This window comes from Orcinus orca, chromosome 20 (assembly GCF_937001465.1).
Source record: "Orcinus orca chromosome 20, mOrcOrc1.1, whole genome shotgun sequence".
Classification (NCBI taxonomy): domain Eukaryota; kingdom Metazoa; phylum Chordata; class Mammalia; order Artiodactyla; family Delphinidae; genus Orcinus; species Orcinus orca.
Window position 1 is genome coordinate 43,525,077 of NC_064578.1, and position 16,133 is coordinate 43,541,209.

At 56.6% G+C, this 16,133-nt stretch overlaps 5 protein-coding genes across 11 annotated transcripts; 2 read left to right on the forward strand and 3 right to left on the reverse strand.

The window, feature by feature from the left end:
* Nucleotides 1-324: 324 nt before the first annotated feature.
* On the reverse strand, nt 325-2,331 carry IGFLR1 (IGF like family receptor 1). The gene is given in 5 exon segments (XM_033413863.2): nt 325-431; nt 434-703; nt 788-1,181; nt 1,480-1,662; nt 2,146-2,331. Coding segments are annotated over 5 exon segments (1,107 nt in total). The 3' UTR covers nt 325-357.
* Nucleotides 325-5,405, reverse strand: U2AF1L4 (U2 small nuclear RNA auxiliary factor 1 like 4). 4 transcript variants are annotated; one of them, XM_033413877.2, is made up of 11 exons: nt 5,238-5,405; nt 5,006-5,093; nt 4,544-4,610; nt 4,411-4,460; nt 4,238-4,336; nt 3,931-4,064; nt 3,725-3,820; nt 2,146-3,365; nt 1,448-1,581; nt 788-1,181; nt 325-703 (listed from the first exon to the last, which is right to left on the reverse strand). In XM_033413877.2, exons 1-8 carry the CDS (start codon nt 5,279-5,281, stop codon nt 3,281-3,283), a joined length of 663 nt encoding a protein of 220 aa, XP_033269768.1. In that variant the 5' UTR covers nt 5,282-5,405; the 3' UTR covers nt 325-703; nt 788-1,181; nt 1,448-1,581; nt 2,146-3,280. The 4 variants fall into 4 exon arrangements, with proteins under 4 accessions (XP_033269768.1, XP_004284242.1, XP_049559022.1 ...); XM_004284194.3 differs by having other exon boundaries at nt 1,480-1,662; XM_049703065.1 differs by having other exon boundaries at nt 788-1,178; nt 1,448-1,662.
* Nucleotides 5,406-5,439: 34 nt separating this feature from the next.
* Nucleotides 5,440-6,843, forward strand: PSENEN (presenilin enhancer, gamma-secretase subunit). Of its 2 annotated transcripts, none has more exons than XM_004284200.3 (4): nt 5,440-5,577; nt 5,711-5,866; nt 6,285-6,389; nt 6,576-6,843. In XM_004284200.3, the coding sequence occupies exons 2-4, from the start codon at nt 5,806-5,808 to the stop codon at nt 6,713-6,715; spliced, it is 306 nt and encodes a 101-aa protein (XP_004284248.1). In that variant the 5' UTR covers nt 5,440-5,577; nt 5,711-5,805; the 3' UTR covers nt 6,716-6,843. The 2 variants fall into 2 exon arrangements, with proteins under 2 accessions (XP_004284248.1, XP_012393873.1); XM_012538419.3 differs by having other exon boundaries at nt 5,459-5,577; nt 5,749-5,866.
* A 1,493-nt stretch (nt 6,844-8,336) lies between these two features.
* Nucleotides 8,337-13,286, forward strand: LIN37 (lin-37 DREAM MuvB core complex component). Of its 2 annotated transcripts, XM_004284182.3 has the most exons (9): nt 8,337-8,575; nt 11,113-11,188; nt 11,350-11,400; nt 11,719-11,748; nt 11,830-11,915; nt 12,001-12,167; nt 12,769-12,909; nt 12,998-13,071; nt 13,158-13,286. In XM_004284182.3, the coding sequence occupies exons 1-9, from the start codon at nt 8,542-8,544 to the stop codon at nt 13,237-13,239; spliced, it is 741 nt and encodes a 246-aa protein (XP_004284230.1). In that variant the 5' UTR covers nt 8,337-8,541; the 3' UTR covers nt 13,240-13,286. The 2 variants fall into 2 exon arrangements, with proteins under 2 accessions (XP_004284230.1, XP_012393860.1); XM_012538406.3 differs by lacking the exons at nt 11,350-11,400; nt 11,719-11,748 and having other exon boundaries at nt 8,364-8,575.
* Nucleotides 13,287-13,342: 56 nt separating this feature from the next.
* HSPB6 (heat shock protein family B (small) member 6) lies at nt 13,343-15,980 on the reverse strand. Of its 2 annotated transcripts, none has more exons than XM_033413891.2 (3): nt 15,682-15,980; nt 14,542-14,697; nt 13,343-14,463 (listed from the first exon to the last, which is right to left on the reverse strand). In XM_033413891.2, exons 1-3 carry the CDS (start codon nt 15,877-15,879, stop codon nt 14,290-14,292), a joined length of 528 nt encoding a protein of 175 aa, XP_033269782.1. In that variant the 5' UTR covers nt 15,880-15,980; the 3' UTR covers nt 13,343-14,289. The 2 variants fall into 2 exon arrangements, with proteins under 2 accessions (XP_033269782.1, XP_004284244.1); XM_004284196.3 differs by having other exon boundaries at nt 14,575-14,697; nt 15,682-15,948.
* Nucleotides 15,981-16,133: the final 153 nt, after the last annotated feature.

The window sequence follows — 16,133 nt, forward strand, 5'->3', positions numbered from 1 at the left end:
TCCTGAGCCAGGGGAGGCGAGAGGGCATCGTTCAGAATTAGAAGTAAACTGTGGGGGTCTGTTAAGGCTCAGAGCATAAATGTAACACCTATTCCAAGTTAGAACTCAGATGGGTCCCTATAGATGAACCCTCCCAAGGGTAGCAGGGCCATTTCTCAGAGGGGACCCTGGTTGCCCAGAGGTAACCCACATCTGGTCTTGTGTGTGTGGTGGGATTGGCCCATTCCCTGAATGGGGAGGGCAGTGAGAGGATGTCTGCTGGGTTTTGGCCCAATTAAGACTATTTTAAGAGGACCCGTGATGAGGCCCAGAGACAGCAGGCACTTACTTCAACGGAAACTTTATTTTTATCGGGTACTAGGCCGGGCAGGCCCCAGCTCAGCCAAGCTTGGACAGCACCTGCAGTGCATCTGCCCGCCCTCTCTGGGCAGGTGTGTGCCAATCTGGCCCAGAGAGGCAGAGGGCTCCCTTGCCACCACCATCTCCATCAGGGCCCACCGAGGCCAGCGACTGGGCTGCAGGGAGTAGGCGGAAGTGGACCAGGCAGCAGGCAGTACATATTTTGCAGCCAGGTGTCGAGTGCTGCCACAGGCTCTCCCCCAACCTGGCCCAGGCTCAGGATCCAGCAGCACGATCAGCTCCTCCAGCACTTCCAGCTCATCCAGGGGGCGAGACAGCGGCTGTGATTCCAGACTTGGCAGCTCTAGGAGACAAAGGGAGGGGTGAAGGGGAGGAAGCGCAAGCTTCCAGCCCACCTCCCCCCCTCCTTGGTGTATCCTCAACTAACCCCTGCCTAGGAGTGGAGGCAGAGGGACCTCCTTCCCTGAGTCCCCTGCCTCTGAAGCCTCCAGGGAGCCTGGAGGGAACAAGTGCAAGGAGAATAGGGTGTGGGTGTTGAGGTCGTTGCAAACCAAGCCAGGATAGGGGTGTTGGACAGCTTTCCCCTGGTGGTGGCGACGGCGGTGCCTTTGCAGGGCGAGCAGGAGAATTTCTGCCGAGGTCATGAGCAGAACCAGCACCAGGGACAGGTCAAAACTCCAACTCGGCCAGGCCTGCTGCGGGACTTTGTGCTCAGATGTCCACAGAAGACTGGAAATCGCCGGTAAGCTGGGCTCCTGGGAACTAAGGACGCTCAGCTTTCCACGTGTCAGGGGGCAGGGCTCCTTGTTAGGGACCGGCTTCTGGAAATAAAGTGGTAAGCATGCCCTACTCCTGCCTCCTCAGCACAAACTTCCCATCCTTAAATCCCTCAATGGGACCACATCTCCGCCTGATCCTGCCCTCCCACCCCCCCACCCCGACTCCTTTAACCCCTGATACCATCAGTACTGTGCCCCCATCCCTGTCCTCTTCAGTTAGGTTACACCCTCCCTTCCCTTGATACAGACACCACCCATCCGACCCCAAGCCACGCTCCCCGCCCCCGCCCCACTCTGGCGGGCTGCACCTTGCCCAGGCTCTCCGGAGCCCAACCAGCACCTGTCTGCCGCGCCTCCGGGTCCCGCCGCGGCTCCCCAAAGAAGTGGGGGCCGTTGCTCCGCCGCCACAAGGGCTACATAGCTCCTCGCTGTTGGGGTTGCACTGCCCAGGAGGACACTCTTTGAAGGGGTGCGTTACGTGATTGCCCGCATCATCGGGCCCGCAGTTTTCCGAAAATTCAGTCTGGTGGGACACAGCGTCTCACGTGCAACCGCCAAACCTGCCTCCTCTGCGCTAGCTACGTGCTTTCCCCTTTGTCCTATCCCAGCAGTCCCCGCCCCTTGCACTGTACTCACCCAACCTATCACCGGACGTGCCCATCTCTCTATCCCCGCCTCACCCCACCCCCGCACACTAGCCCTGCCAGTCTCCCAACCTTCTCTACATAGGCCCCGCCCCTTTCATTCCCCCGCCCTCCTCTTCCTCGCCTCTCGGTTCCCGCCTGTCTAACCGGCCACACCCCTTAACCATGACCGTCTTAACTCACACTGTCCCTTTCTTCGCAGGCTCAGCCCCCCCATCCCCACTTTGTCTACGTACGGCCCACCGCCCCCACCCCGAAGCAAGCCTCACGGGCCATACCCCACAGACCTCGCCCCTTCCCCCTTCCCTATCACCCCTTAACTCCGCCTGAACATATGCAAACGCCCAGTCCGGGCTCCTTACCCGAGCAGGGGGCGGCCCGAAGCGCTGCAAGCAGCTGCCACAGCACAGGTCCTCAGGGTTCCAGTACTCGAGGCGGCTGCAGTGCTGAGAGGCCTTCCTCGGCGCCGCCTGGGCCAGGAGCAGCACGGCAGTCAGGAGGAGGCATAGGGGCCCCATCCTGGCGGAGCCTGCCTTCTGGGGGGCCATGACCACAGGACTTCCTGTCACAGCACCTCTGCCGCACTTGCCAGGAAACCGGGGCAGAAGAAGGAAGCAGTGGATGTGGGGGCATAGGATCCCCAGTCCCCTTTGGAAGCCAGGAATCTACTCTCCAGCCCCAGACCAGCTCCTGGCCCGTTATCAGAGCAGCCACAAGGCCTCAAGATGGCTACAGCGAGGACTCTGGAGCCGGACTGCGTGGATTTATATCCCATCTCTGCCATCTTCTTGCCCTCTCTTTTCCCATCTGTAAAATGGTATAATAGTACCTGTCTTAGAAGGTTATTGTGGAGAAGTAAAACCATTACTGGAAGTAAAGCATTTAGAACACCTGGCACCTGGCACAGTGTAAGCTTAAGTATTAGGTACTACCTATTCCCATCTCAGGGCAGTGGGCATGGAGGACCCAGCCATCACCCACTGGAGACTCCCACCCAACTCCCAGCAATCTTACCTTAGCTCCTAACCCCAATCTCCTCCAGACTGGGAATCCTCTGACCTGCCACAACCAAGCATCTCCCCCTTGAGAATCCTCTGATGGACGTGCTGAAGTTTCAGCACAAAGGCAGCCCGACCCAACCAGTCCCACTTGGGGGTTTCTAGGACCCTGGGCATGCTGCTTTCCCACCTGTTGTTGGAAGTTTCTTGGCTGAGGTTGTGGCCAGAGCCCAGCCCTACTTCCCCTTTTCATCAGCAGATGTGGGGGTGGAAGGAAACCAGCCCACAGCCAGGCTCAAGCTAACAACGAAGCTCTAAACCCTCAATATAGAACTTTATTAGGGGCGGGGCGATAGAAGGTCCCTGTGTTGAAGGTATTACATCATGGAGACCCGGAGCATGGAAAAGATGGCACTAGGGAGTTAAGGGGGCTTTGAGGAGGGGTCCTGGCCAGGAACATATGTGCCTGCCAGGGGTGGAGGGCAAGGAGGTCAGCATCTCAGAAACGGCCATGCCGGTGGTCTGGGGACCGTCGTCGATTTCTTTCTCGGGGACGGTGGCCGGTATGGGACCTTGGGGGTGACCTGGGGACAGGAGAGAGGAGGATCAGAGCCATGGGGATGGTGTGCAGATCCCCCAGTTCTGCCTCTCTGCTCTGGGATAAGGCATGGCACTTGATGAAGTAAGTAGAGTTCCTGGGGGTGGCCTCAGGATAGGTGCACAGGGGCTGACCTCAGGATTAGAGATCCAGGATGCACTTGGGTTTGGGGTTCAGGCTGGTTTGGGGGTTGGGACTTAGGTGCTCGTCTTCAGATGGGGCTCAGGGCTAGTAGTCTTAGGGCACAAAAGGCTTGAGACACTTATTGGGGCACAGGATCAGATTCATTTCAGGATACAGGGGCCTTGGGATACGAGAAGTCTTGGCAGGCTGGTCCTGAGGTACCTGCGCCTGGGTCGCCGCCCATAGAGCTGCCGCCGGAGGTTGCGGGAGATAGGTCGCAGGTGCATGAAGTTGCAGAAACCACCCCGGGTACATTCCCTGGGTAAAGCATGGATGGACGGATGAGGCCATTGTCACTGACAGCCCCCTCAACTCATACACATAAGTCTGGGACTCCAGGTGCCCATCCCACCCCTGCACTACCATACCCCATCTCATACTGCCGACAGCACGACTCCCGGAAGTCAGTGACGGGAGACAGCTCGGCATGCACAGCCTGCCCGTTGAACCAGCGGTTATTGAGTTCAGCCACTGCCCGCTCTGCATCCTCCTCGCGCCGAAACTGAGGGAAAGTCGGTCAGGGTCAGCAATCAAACTCAGAAATCAGGGGATTAGCTAGCAGCTCAGGGTCTGGAGTGGATTTAGTGATGGACCTCAAGCTGTGAGGCTTCAGCGGTGGCCGTTAGGCATTGAAATGCCTCCACCTCTAGGCTCTAATGGGGAGACAGCAGGCACCTTGACATAAACATTGCCCACGAGGTGATCCCCCAGGTTGTCGCACACATTCATCTCTTCAATCTCCCCGTACTTCTCCTGCAGTTCCGTGAACACTTCCTGTGGAAGACCACGAGGAACTCAGCTGAGCTGCTGGCCCACAGGAAACTGAACCCACCCCTGCCAACCCTCACCTCGAAGAAGTTATCATAGTGTTCTTGCACCTCCACGTCGCTCACGTGACCTGGTGGAGGGGGGCAGGGTGGAATCAGGGCGTGGCCTGCTGGGAGCTGTCCGCCCTGCCCCCAAGACAGGTCCCTCACTCACAGTGCGATCCGTCTGCGGTTTGGGCGGTGTTCTGTGGATTCCGGTACAGGTTGAGCAGCACTATGGTCTGAACAGAATTTAAAGGAGGCGGGGCCTGAGCTCAGAAGGCGGGACTATATGCAGAGGGATTGGGTATGAAGGTTGGGGGTGAGACCTTGCACCAGAGAAAAAGCATAAGCATCTTGAGTGCAACAGCAACGCCTGTCCCTCAGAAAACCAGAAGAGGGGATACCTAGCAGTGAGGGACAGCCCAGGGGTGTGGTCTTTACGTACGGGGGCGTGGCCAAGTTCCTGGGAGAAGGGCCTGAAGGTTGGGAGAGGAACCTGCAGAGCTCCGACAAGAAAAACGCCGGGCGGCAGGGTGGGCCCTAGAAATCCGGAAAAGGCGAGACCTCGTGATGGTGGACAACAGAAAGGGAATGGACAGGAAGTTAACCCCCCAGGCTCCGTGCCGGGTCTCACCTGGCTGAAAGTCGGTTTGTTGTGAAGCCGGGAGCACCGGTCCCCGTGCCGGCAGGCCCCAATCTTAAAGTAAAAAGAGCAGTTAACCCTGGAAGAGGTGCAGAGACAGAGGTGAACCGAGGGCCGGGGAGCCGGACACCCCAGAAACACCGCCCCACGCCGCCCAGCCACCAGGGAACCAAGTGCCTCGTCCTCGGGCTCCCGAGGGGCCACTCCCTGCGCCCGTTCTCACTTGTCCTTCTCAGTCCCGAATATCGAAGCTAAATATTCGGCCATTTTTACCCGAACCCTCCAACTATGTCTGCTATTACGTCACTTCCGTTGCTTAAGGGCATTGGGAAATGTAGTTCTTCACGGCCTCCGGACACTCAGAAACTCCCTAGTGCGCTTGCGTGACGGAGGCTCTCACCCTCCCCGCGGACTCACCCACTGGAGTTTCCTGAAAGCGCATGCGTGCAGCGTTGCCTGACCAAAAAGACTACAAGGTCCAGAGACACTTGCGGCATCTCGCGCAAAAGTCCGTAGTTGAAAGTGGCAAAGGGGTCCAAACAGGAGGAAGTAAGACTCCACTGGTGAGTTAGGGGTCGTCTCCGTACCCCAATAAACATAAAGAGCGTCTCAACCCAGTCAGCTTGCTGGTGGGGGCGGGGGTACCCTTCTTTCAGAAAACCCACCCTTCAATTTCTCTCCCTTTTGTCGTAATAGGGGCGTGGTTGTTTGTGATCCTTGCATCTGTCACTTAGGGTCAGGGCTTGGGTCTTGCCCTGAAGACCCTCGGAAGACCCGGCCCCAGCGCAACTATGAACTTGGAGCGGGTGTCCAACGAGGAGAAGTTGAACCTGTGCCGGAAGTACTACCTGGGTAAGGGCTGATATCTTAGGGTCCCCGGAGAAGAGAGGGGACGGGACTAGAGCGCCTGGGGGAAGAGGGTCTGGGGGCCTGGATTCTTGGGTCTAGAGGATGAAGTGGCTGGGGATGCCGACTCCTGGGTCCCAAGAGAGGAAGGGCCTGGGTCCTGAGGAAGGAGGAGACTGGGGCCTCAATTTCTGGGTCCCAAGAGAGGAGGGGAGTTGGGGGCCTGGTCTCCTGGTCCTGCCGAAAAGATGGTTGAGGACTCAGATTCCTGGATCCCGGGGAGGAGTCAGGATTCTTGAATCCCTGATAGCAGAGATCTCCATTTGAATTTGGGTATGGGAGAGGACCTTCCAAATTGGTCAGCTACGTGGGTGTTGGGAGGATCCTCATTGCCTTGAATCCCAGTTTATTTTCTTCTCTTTAGGTGGGTTTGCTTTCCTGCCTTTTCTCTGGTTGGTCAACATCTTCTGGTTCTTCCGAGAGGCCTTCCTTGTCCCGGCATACACAGAACAGAGCCAAATCAAAGGCTGTGAGTCCAGGGCACAGACGAAGGGAGGCCATCGGGTGTGGGGAGGGGGACTCTGGGAGCCTTGGTGGGAAGGGACAATGGAGGTTCCAGAATTCTGGGACTCTGTGGAAGAGAAGAGAGGGCCGGTCTCGGGGAGACCAGAGAGCAGGTGGTGGCCAACCTTTCCCCTCCTGTTCCCTCTTACAGATGTCTGGCGCTCAGCTGTGGGCTTCCTCTTCTGGGTGATTGTACTCACCACTTGGATCACTATCTTCCAGATCTACCGGCCACGTTGGGGCGCCCTTGGGGACTACCTCTCCTTCACCATACCCCTGGGTACCCCCTGACAACTTCTGCACAGGCCTGAGGACCAGGATGGGCCCTCTTCTCCAAGCCCACTCTCAAGCCCCTAAGACTTGTTCCTATCTCCTGTGTTCTCTGCTGACATCCCCTAATAAAGGACCCTAATTCTCAATATTGATTTCCTGGGATCTTTTGGAGGTTGAAACTTAAAATGATTAATATTCAGAAACATTTATTGATTGCTTACTTTGTGCTAGGCTTAGTGCTTCATACGTGATGCGCATTAGTTCACTGTATACTACTCATAACCCTTCAAAAATAGGAACTTTCTTGCTTGGGAACCCTATTGTACAGATCTGGAACCAAGGAAGGAATAATACTTCCATTACTAGGGACTATCATCCTGTAGAGGTAGTATGTGAATTTGAAAACATTACTTCGCCCTCATTATTCTTATCGGAAGTGTGGATCACAATGCTACCCCCTAGAATTTATCTATGCCAAGGCACATGTGGTAAATGGAAGTTCCTCATTTTCTGAAGGAGATTGTCTGCAGCAATAGACATGTATTCAAGAGATTTATTAGAGGAGGTTTCCTTGATCCTCCTATTTAAAATTTCAGTCCCCACCTTGGCACCCCCTGTGGAGCCCTACATCAAGGACACCTACATCAAGGACACAGGACAAAAACTCTGTAATTAACCGAGCCCCCATAGCAACTGTTGCCATGGCCTCTCCTAATCTAAACCGGACAGCCCCCCACCCCGACTCCATATTAGGTAAAATATTCACCATGTAGTAACCTTGTAGCTTCCTGACCAATCACCTAATGCCATCCTGCTCGCAGGATTTTTCTGTCTTGAGGCTATAAAAGTTGGCTGCCAGCCCACACAGGGGGTTGACTTTCCCTGGCTACCAGGGAGTTGGCCCGCTGTTCTTGCAGCGACCCTTCTCTTTAATAAACTCTATCTTCCTTACATTCTGCCTTGTGTCTGGAAATTCTTTTCCAACCCGCGCTCGGGCCACCACACTCCCTATGTCTCTTTCAGGCTATATCCTTTCTCCGCTTACATTTCATTTAAAATGTTCTACTTGTTTATTGTTCGTCTTCCATCCTCTAAAATATAAGCTCATTAGGGCAAGGCTTTTTGTCCATTTTGTTCACTGCGGTGTCCCCAGTACCTAGGAGAGTACCTAGCTCAGGTACTTAATATTTGCTAAGTGAATGAGGCTGCACGTTAAAAGAGTTTAACAGGTAGCTGGCACCTAGTGAGTGCTTAGTTAAGAGGGAACCCAGCCTAGCCCCAGAATTGTTTTCCTCTTAGGGACCAAGAGAGACTCCCACGGTTAAATAACTCCTGTTCAATAGCCAAACTTGTGTTACTCAAAGCTTCTACTACTTTAAGTGCCAAGCAGCCTCGCGACGCTCTGATCCTTGGTCTCCCACCGTGCCTCGCGCGGCGCAGGCGCCCTTATTTCGGCTGAGTCTCGGGAGCTGGAACTACACCTCCCAGGAAGCGCCCCGGGATATTGTTGGTTTGTTTCCGGAAACCTGGACCACCCCCACCCCAGAAAGGTGGGACTTAGAGCTGGGAACCGACAGCGGCAGCTGTGAATTGGCCAGGGTACGAGATTGACGGTTGCATTGACTAATGGAAACAAGGGACTGCCGAAGGGCCCGCCCACAGAAGGTGAACTGCAGGAGGTGGCGGCTTCCGCGGCCGTCGCGGCCGGACACTGCTCAGGGCGGAGGACTGCCCACACACGAAGCTTACCTTTGACTTCTCCCCGTCTGCCTCTGGCCTTGACTTGTGACCGTAGGCTCTTTTGGGCTTCTCTGACCCAGCTAGCCAGACCCCAGACCCCAACCATGTTCCCGGTGAAGGTGAAAGTGGAGAAATCAGGTGAGGACCCCGAGGTCGGGGGCCTGTAGGGGAGCACCGGCCTGATCAGGGTGTGGGAGTCCCTATAGACAGCATTATCGCGATAAGGCGGACTACGCGACTTCTCCCCGCAGCCCATCTGACTATCGCTGTCAGGCATCGAGCGATTCCTGCCACCTTGATACCCTCCCGGTGTGTGTTCAGGATAGCTTTGAGGTTGAATGGTGGTGACTCAGGCAGTGGTGTGGTGCGGTAAGACATGGGGATCCCGAGCCGTGTGACTCAAAGAAGGACTTTTTTCTCCGTTTCCCCATTTCTCGCAGTGGTCATGAGTCCAGCATTTGCTGAGCACCTGAAGTACGGGAAAGCTTTTAATCCTCGTAGTCACTGTATCCCAATAATCCTAGGACGTGGGAAATGTGGTAGATGGGGAAACTGAATCTGAGAGAGAGGAAGTCATTTTGGGTTGGGGCCAAGCTTGATGGGAACCCAGGACTGGCACGTTAAGGGTGGTGGGAGAGGCATGGAATCCAGACAACAAAATAATACTAAAATGACGTGAGATGTTAAATGCTATAAGTGGTAATAAAACGAAACAGGAGAAGGTAGGGAGATCAGGAGTGAGGCCAGGTGAGGGAGAGAGCGATGAGGATAAGTGAGGGAACAGCAAATCTGACAAAGGAAATAGCTTTGAAACAGCGGAGAGGTGAAAGCCTTGTCCGGAGTGTTCAAGGGCCAGCACGGAGGCCAGTGTGGCTGGAGCAGAGCGAGTGATGTAGAAAGTGTGAGGAGATGAGAGCAAAGGGTGGGGGGGGGGGGTGCAGGTCTTTGGCTTTTGCTGTGAGGGAAATGGGGAGCCAAGGGAGGGTTTTGAACCAAGGAGGGAGTTTTACAAGACGGCCCCCCAGATGCCAAAAAATGCCCCAAAAATCGTGGGTGGAAAAGTGAAGGGGGCCTGACCATAACAAAATAATGGTGAGGAAGGAGTAGGCAGGGTCATGGAGGCCTGTGAACACCAGGCTGAAACACTCAGACTCTGCCCCAGGGGGGCACTGCAGAGTCGTGGAGGGTTCTAAGCAGGGAAGGATCAGGGTCAGGTTTGGGTTTAGGAAGATTCCCCTGGCCACCTTGTGGAGGGTTCATTAGAAGGGGAGACTGAGGCTGGGAGCCCAGGGGGAGGGAGGGAAAGGACCCGGGTGGGCAGACTAGGGAGGGGGGAGGGGGGAGAGACACTCAGGGGACCAAGTGGACAGGCCATGGGGTGGGCGGGGGAGGGAGAGAAGTGACCTTGTTGAGGCCCAGGGAGGGATGGGGTGACAGTGTGGATAAACCTGAGAAGGGGGTCCAGGAAAAGGGATAAGTTTAGAGAGACACTGAGACCAGTGTGGGACCCAGTAGGTGGCAGGAGCCTGGGGGATATCAAGGGGAAAGTGTCCAGGGTCAGGAGAGAATCAAGGACTAGGGAAAGAGAGGTGGGCATGATCCATACCTTGGCTCCTAACCAAGGCTCTTTGCTAGAATCTCAGCTGCCCCCAGCCCTGCATCCCCACCCTGTCTCTCCTCTGAGTCATGTCTCCTGGTCTCTTCAGGAAGTCTCAGGGCTGGCAAAGCATGTCCCCAAGTGTCCTTCCAGGCTCTGAGTGCTGGGTCAGAGCTCCTACTAGTTGGAAGAGAAGAGTGAACACCCCACAAGAGTAAGAGGAGAATATTTATAACATCATCACCTACTTATGTTCCGTGATGAAGAGAGGCAAACACACAGGCTGACAGGGCCAGGCAGGGGCTGTGGCATGCAGGAAGGTGGGCCCAGATCTCATTTCCTGGGGGAAAAAAAGCCAAAAATGGGTATTTGAGATGAAATCTCCCAATTATTAAATGTAGTCATCTTATTCAGATTTAACTCAGATTTAAAATAACACAACTACCTCAGCCAAACAGAGCACATCTGGCGGCTGGATTCTGCACCCAGTTTGAGTCCGTGCCTTATAACTTCAGCTGTGGAGCCAGATGACCTGGGTGCAAATCCTCAGCCTTGCGATTTCCTAGCTGTGTGACTTTGGGCAAGTAGCCTAATATCTCTGTGCCTCAGTTTCATCATTTTTTAAATGGGGATAAACATCATATTTACCTGCCAGGGTTATTGTGAAAACTCAGTGGGTTAATATGTGTGATGTGCTTGGAACAGTGCTTTGCACATAATAAGCACTCTGTATATGGTACTTGTTATTATTGCATCCTGCTAAGAGATTCATATACAACACAGGTTTGTTTAAACCTCAAAACAGTCCTAGCAGGTAGATATCATTCGGAGACCCATTTTCGAGATGAGGAAACAGGCTCAGTGAGGTAAGGTGATTCACCTTAGGTCACACATGAGCATGTGGGTCAGCCCTGGAAGCCAGAGCTCTTGCTCATCATTTCAGTAGTCTCTGCCCACTGTACCCTCCCAGCATGCCTGGGCCTGACCGAAGGATTGGATACACATGCCCTTCCCTGGCCCAGTGGCTGCCCACCTGCCGTGGGCTTGGGAAGTGACTCCTCGGTACCCTCTTCCCCAGAGTTGGAGATGGCAAAGGCCCGGAACCAACTGGATGCTGTTCTGCAGTGTCTGCTGGAGAAGAGTCACATGGACAGGTTGGGACCTGGCCCAGCATGGGGTCATAGGGAGTCGGGGGCCCTGGGTGGGACCCCAGAGGCTGGCTTAGGGAGGAAGGGGCCCAATGGATGAGGCTACTGGGTGCCTTCCCACCCTGGGCCCTTGGAACCCTGAGCCTACAGTTCTCCTCTGCTACCAGGGAGCGTCTGGATGAGGAAGCTGGGAAGACCCCCTCAGACACCCACAACAAGTAAGTTTTATTGATGGGATCTGTGTTTGAGGGTTTGTGGTAGGTAACTTCTTTCCTCATCCAAGCCCTGACCACCCTGCCCCATGCTTTCTCCACCACACTCCTAACCACTCTCCGTGTACAAAGGCCCTGGGGCAGCAGAAGCTTAGGTCCCCTGATGATGCCACCTCGGGCCCCGGTGTGGGGGGAACACAAGGCCTAAGGAGTTGGTGGCGTCTATATGAGCTTGATCACAGTACCCCAAGGGTGCCCTTTGGGGGGTTTTGAGCAGGCATTTGTTCAAGGGTAAGCCTGCTGACGCCCTGTCTCTCCCCACAGGGATTGCTCCATCACGGCCAGCGGCAAACGGTAAGGTGGCAGGGGCCCCAGCCAGCTGATGAGAGGTCCTCAGTCCCCACCCCGGTCCTGAAATTCTCCCTCCCCACACAGGCCATCTGCCCGATTCCCCCATCAGCGGAGGAAGAAGAGGAGGGAGATGGATGAGGGGCTGGCCGAGGGAGGGCCACAGCGATCCAGTGAGTAGTCGGTGGCCCTGGAGGGCAGGCAGTGATGGCGGTCTACGTGACGATATTCATACCCCTCCCACTCTCACCACCCTAGACTCGTACGTGATCAAGCTGTTTGACCGGAGCGTGGACTTGGCTCAGTTCAGTGAGAACACACCGCTGTACCCGATCTGCCGAGCCTGGATGCGCAACAGCCCCACCGTGCGCGAGCGTGAACGCTCACCCAGTTCACCGCTGCCCCCACTGCCTGAGGATGAGGAGGTGGGATGGGTGGTGGGCCCCCGCCCAGCAGCCAGGGAGGGCAGTGGGTAGACAGTCGCAAGGTACCTTCCCCCCAAGCTAATGGGATAGACAAGCATAGGTCTCTGTGTCTCTCGGGTAACTCCTGGATCCGGTGAGGTACACAGATAGGAACCCTTAGGCCAGGGGAACGGTTGGAGTGCCCCAGAGCAGACAGACGTGGCTATCCGGTCTGGGAGGGAGAGGGGACAGGGTTCCTCTGGGCAAATAGATGTGACCTCCAAGATCAGGGGTTCCCAAGAGCTGGGGGACTGGGCAGGGGTTCTTAGTGCAAACAGGTGTAGCCACCTGGCCTAGGGGAGCAGATGGGGACCCCTTGGGCTGGGAATGGAAGTCTCCATAGATGGAGGTCTGTGTGCTGGGCAGGAGTAATTGAGGAGATCCCTGGGTTGGATAGGAGAAAACAGGGATCATTGGAGCAGACAGACATGACTCCTAAGTACAGGTCCCTGGTGAGACCCTCATGTCTTTTGTCACTGGGAAAGGAAGGAGATGTGAAATGTGTGCCCCTGGCCCTCTTCTCTGACTCTCTTGGGCTTGGTGTGGGGTCCTGTATCCTCAGGGTTCAGAGGTCACCAACAGCAAGAGTCGTGATGTGTATAAGCTGCCTCCACCCACAGCTCCCGGACCACCCGGAGATGCCTGTAGATCCCGAATTCCATCCCCACTGCAGCCTGAGACCCAGGGTACCCCTGATGATGAGGTGGGTGTGCAAGGCCAGCCTGGGGCAATGGGGCAGGAGTTGTGGGGCTCGGGCGTGGCCACCCAGCCTGGCCTCTCTGTCCATGCAGCCCTCTGAGCCTGAGCCCTCACCCTCCACACTCATCTACCGAAACATGCAGCGCTGGAAACGCATCCGCCAGAGGTGAGCATCCCCCAAATGCTTGTTCCCTGTGGCCTGTGCTCCAACTGCTGAGTCCTCCCTCTGCCTTCCCCCCACCCCAACTGCAGGTGGAAGGAGGCATCCCATCGGAACCAGCTTCGTTACTCAGAAAGCATGAAGATCCTACGGGAGATGTACGAGCGACAGTGATGTTCCCCTCTCCCCACCCCCACCCCAATAAACATTCCCCTCCTCCACACTGGCCTCCGCTTTCTCCAGCCCATCCTTCCCGGATCAGACATAAAGAAGTTGGCACAGTTCTAGCACATTTATTGGGGGAGTGAGGAGACGGGGCATCAGGGAATTTGAGGCGAGAGAAAGATTGTGGGGAATCAAAGAAAGTGGCTGCTTGGTTGGGTCTTGGAGAATAAGGGGAGGGGTGTGGAAGGTGGATGTGTGGTTGGAGACTTGGGGGTCAAGACAGTGACTGGGGGGTTCTGGTTAGAGCAGGGCGTAGGAGCCTAGGACATCCATGCAGAGTCTGAGGAGATGGGGTGGGTATCTGCACAGTGTGAGGTTGAGGGTCCTGGTTGGCCTAGAATAGGTGTACAAGGGTGGGGGTCAGAAAAGGGGTTCAAGAGTCTGGGGGTGGCTGGCTGAGGTTTCAAGTTAGAAGATGGGTTGGGGGGAGAGAGTGAGGAGAAGTGGAGTATCTGGTTGGAATGAGGGGAAGGACCCAGAGTCTTGGGGACCAGGCCAGGAAGGTCCAGGGTGGGAGGTCTGTGCAGAGTCTGGGACATTTGAGGGGAAGCGGGGGCTTATGCTTGACTAGCCTAGGCCTAGGGTGGGGGCAGGTCTGTCTACACCATAATCTTGGGTGGGGGCGGACTGAAACGGGGTGTGGAGATGTTTTCCTAGAGAAGTCAGAAGGCAATAGGGAGTTTGGAGTGGGGTTCTATGCCAAGAGGGGTCAGTGAGGATGGGAGACTGTAGGCTGAGGGACTGTGCTTGTAGGGTCTGGAAGCCAGAGAGGTGTTGGGAGGTTTGAAAACAGGAGAGTGTGTGAGAGAGGGAGTGTCAGCGGAAAGGTCTAGGTTATCAAGGCTGAGTCTAGGTTGGAAGGTTCAAGGCAGATCCCAGATTGGGTGGGCGGGTAGTCTTGGCGCGCTCGGGATATCTGGCTAGGCGGAGTCAGGTCGGCTTTAAAAGTGCGGTGGAGGGGCCTCAGGCGTCTCCCAGGGTTCAAGCGTGCCCTGGCTCCTACTTGGCGGCAGCCGCTGGCGGCGACGGCAGTGGAGCCTGGGCCGGAGCAGGTGCGGCCTGGATGGAAAGGACGCCCTCAGGGGACAGCGCGGACGTCACGGCCGCAGGGTCCACGCCAGGCGGCAAGCGGTAGCGGCGGTGGAACTCGCGCGCGATGTATCCATGCTCATCCTGGAGGGAAAGAGGCTTGAGGGGCTCGGCCCATTCCCTGTAGATGCCCCGCCCCTCCGGTCTGCGGATCCCGCGTACTTGTTCTGGCCCCGCCCCCGCCAGCGGGCTCACCGGGCGCTCCTCGTGGCGCGCGTGCACCTCCACGTGGTCGCCAATCACCTTGACGGCGATTTCCTCTGGTGAGAAGTGCTTCACATCCAGCAGCACCGAGAAATGCCCGGGGTCGGTCGATACCTGCGCACAGCCCGATAGTCATTGGGCGGGGCGAGGCTCCGGGGACCCAGAAAGGCCCCTCCCCTTGGTTCTCCGTTGGTTCCGGTGCTGCAGCTGTTCCTGGCCTCTAGAACTGGGGCGTCCCCTTTCCTACACGTAGCCACCGAGGACCTCTTCGCCCAGAATAACTGGGATCATCCCTCCCCTTGTGGCCACTGGGATTCCCCTCTCATCCAGAGTGATGAGGCCCCCTTACCCTGCAAGGTCAGGGACCTCCGTCCTCACAGGGTAAGGCCTGCCCTCTCCCCCAGTGTCAGCAACGCCGTAGTCAGCGTGTCCTTCTGAACACTGCTCAGCCCCCTTCCCCTCAGAGCCCCAGGGGCCCTTACTGCGCCACCCCCGCCAGAAATCGTCAAGATGCCTCCTCCCACAGTCTCCCCTTTCTACCCTCCCACTCGAGTCACGGGATTGCTTGAGCCCTCAGTAGTTACCAGTACTCCTCCCCCACTTCTGAGTGGCCAGACCCCCCTTCCTCAAGTCACAGGACCCTCCCTCCCCTCTACCTCTCCAGGAGACATACAGTCACCAGTCTCCAAACTCTCTTCCTCAGGAATAACAAAATATTCCCTCCCCTCGGGAGGCACTGGTAACCCCACGCCCTTCAGAATGACTGGGCTCCCCCTTTTTCCCAGATTCCCTGGGTCCCCAGCCTCCTTCAGAATCACCAAGACTTCCCTCAGAGTGACCGCCCCCACCCAATTACTGACCCAGCCCTTACACTCCCTCTGGAAGCTGAGACCCTCCTCAGACTGACGGGGACCTCCTACCCCTTTCAGTAACCTGAACTCGGAGAATCCATACCCAGGGAACTCCGGAAGCCCCTCTGAGGGGCCGGACTCTCTGGCCCGCTCAAAGTCAAGGGACATTCCTTCACCCCCCGCAGGGTGACCGGGGACCCCAGCCTTGGAAGTAGACGGGTTACCGCCCCTCCCCCAGGCCTGGCACCTGGGCGGTAGGCAGCGCCACGCTGGGTGCGCGCAAGTAGTAGGGGGCCAGCGCGGCGGGGCAGAGCGCAGCCAGCTCGGCCTCCAGCAGCCCCTCGCCGAAGCGCTGGTCGAAGAGGCGCCCGGGTGCCGAAAGCCCGGGCAACGGGGCCGAGGCGCGGCGCAACCAAGACGGCTGCACAGGCACCGGGATCTCCATCGTGCTCCGCCGCCGCCCTAGGCTTCGCAGTGCCCCAGCGGGTGCCGCCGCTGCTTTATAGTACGCTCTGTGTCCGCCCCTCGGCGGGCCGCCCGGGGACGTTGGGACTGCGGCCAGAGCCGGCCATTAATAGAGCCTTATTTAGACAGCCCAACAATGACTTGGCCATTTATTAAGCGCCTGCTGAATGCCAGGGAGGTATCATTCCCCAATTTCCCGAAAGGAAAACTAAAACTGAGGAGGCGGAGCCTTGC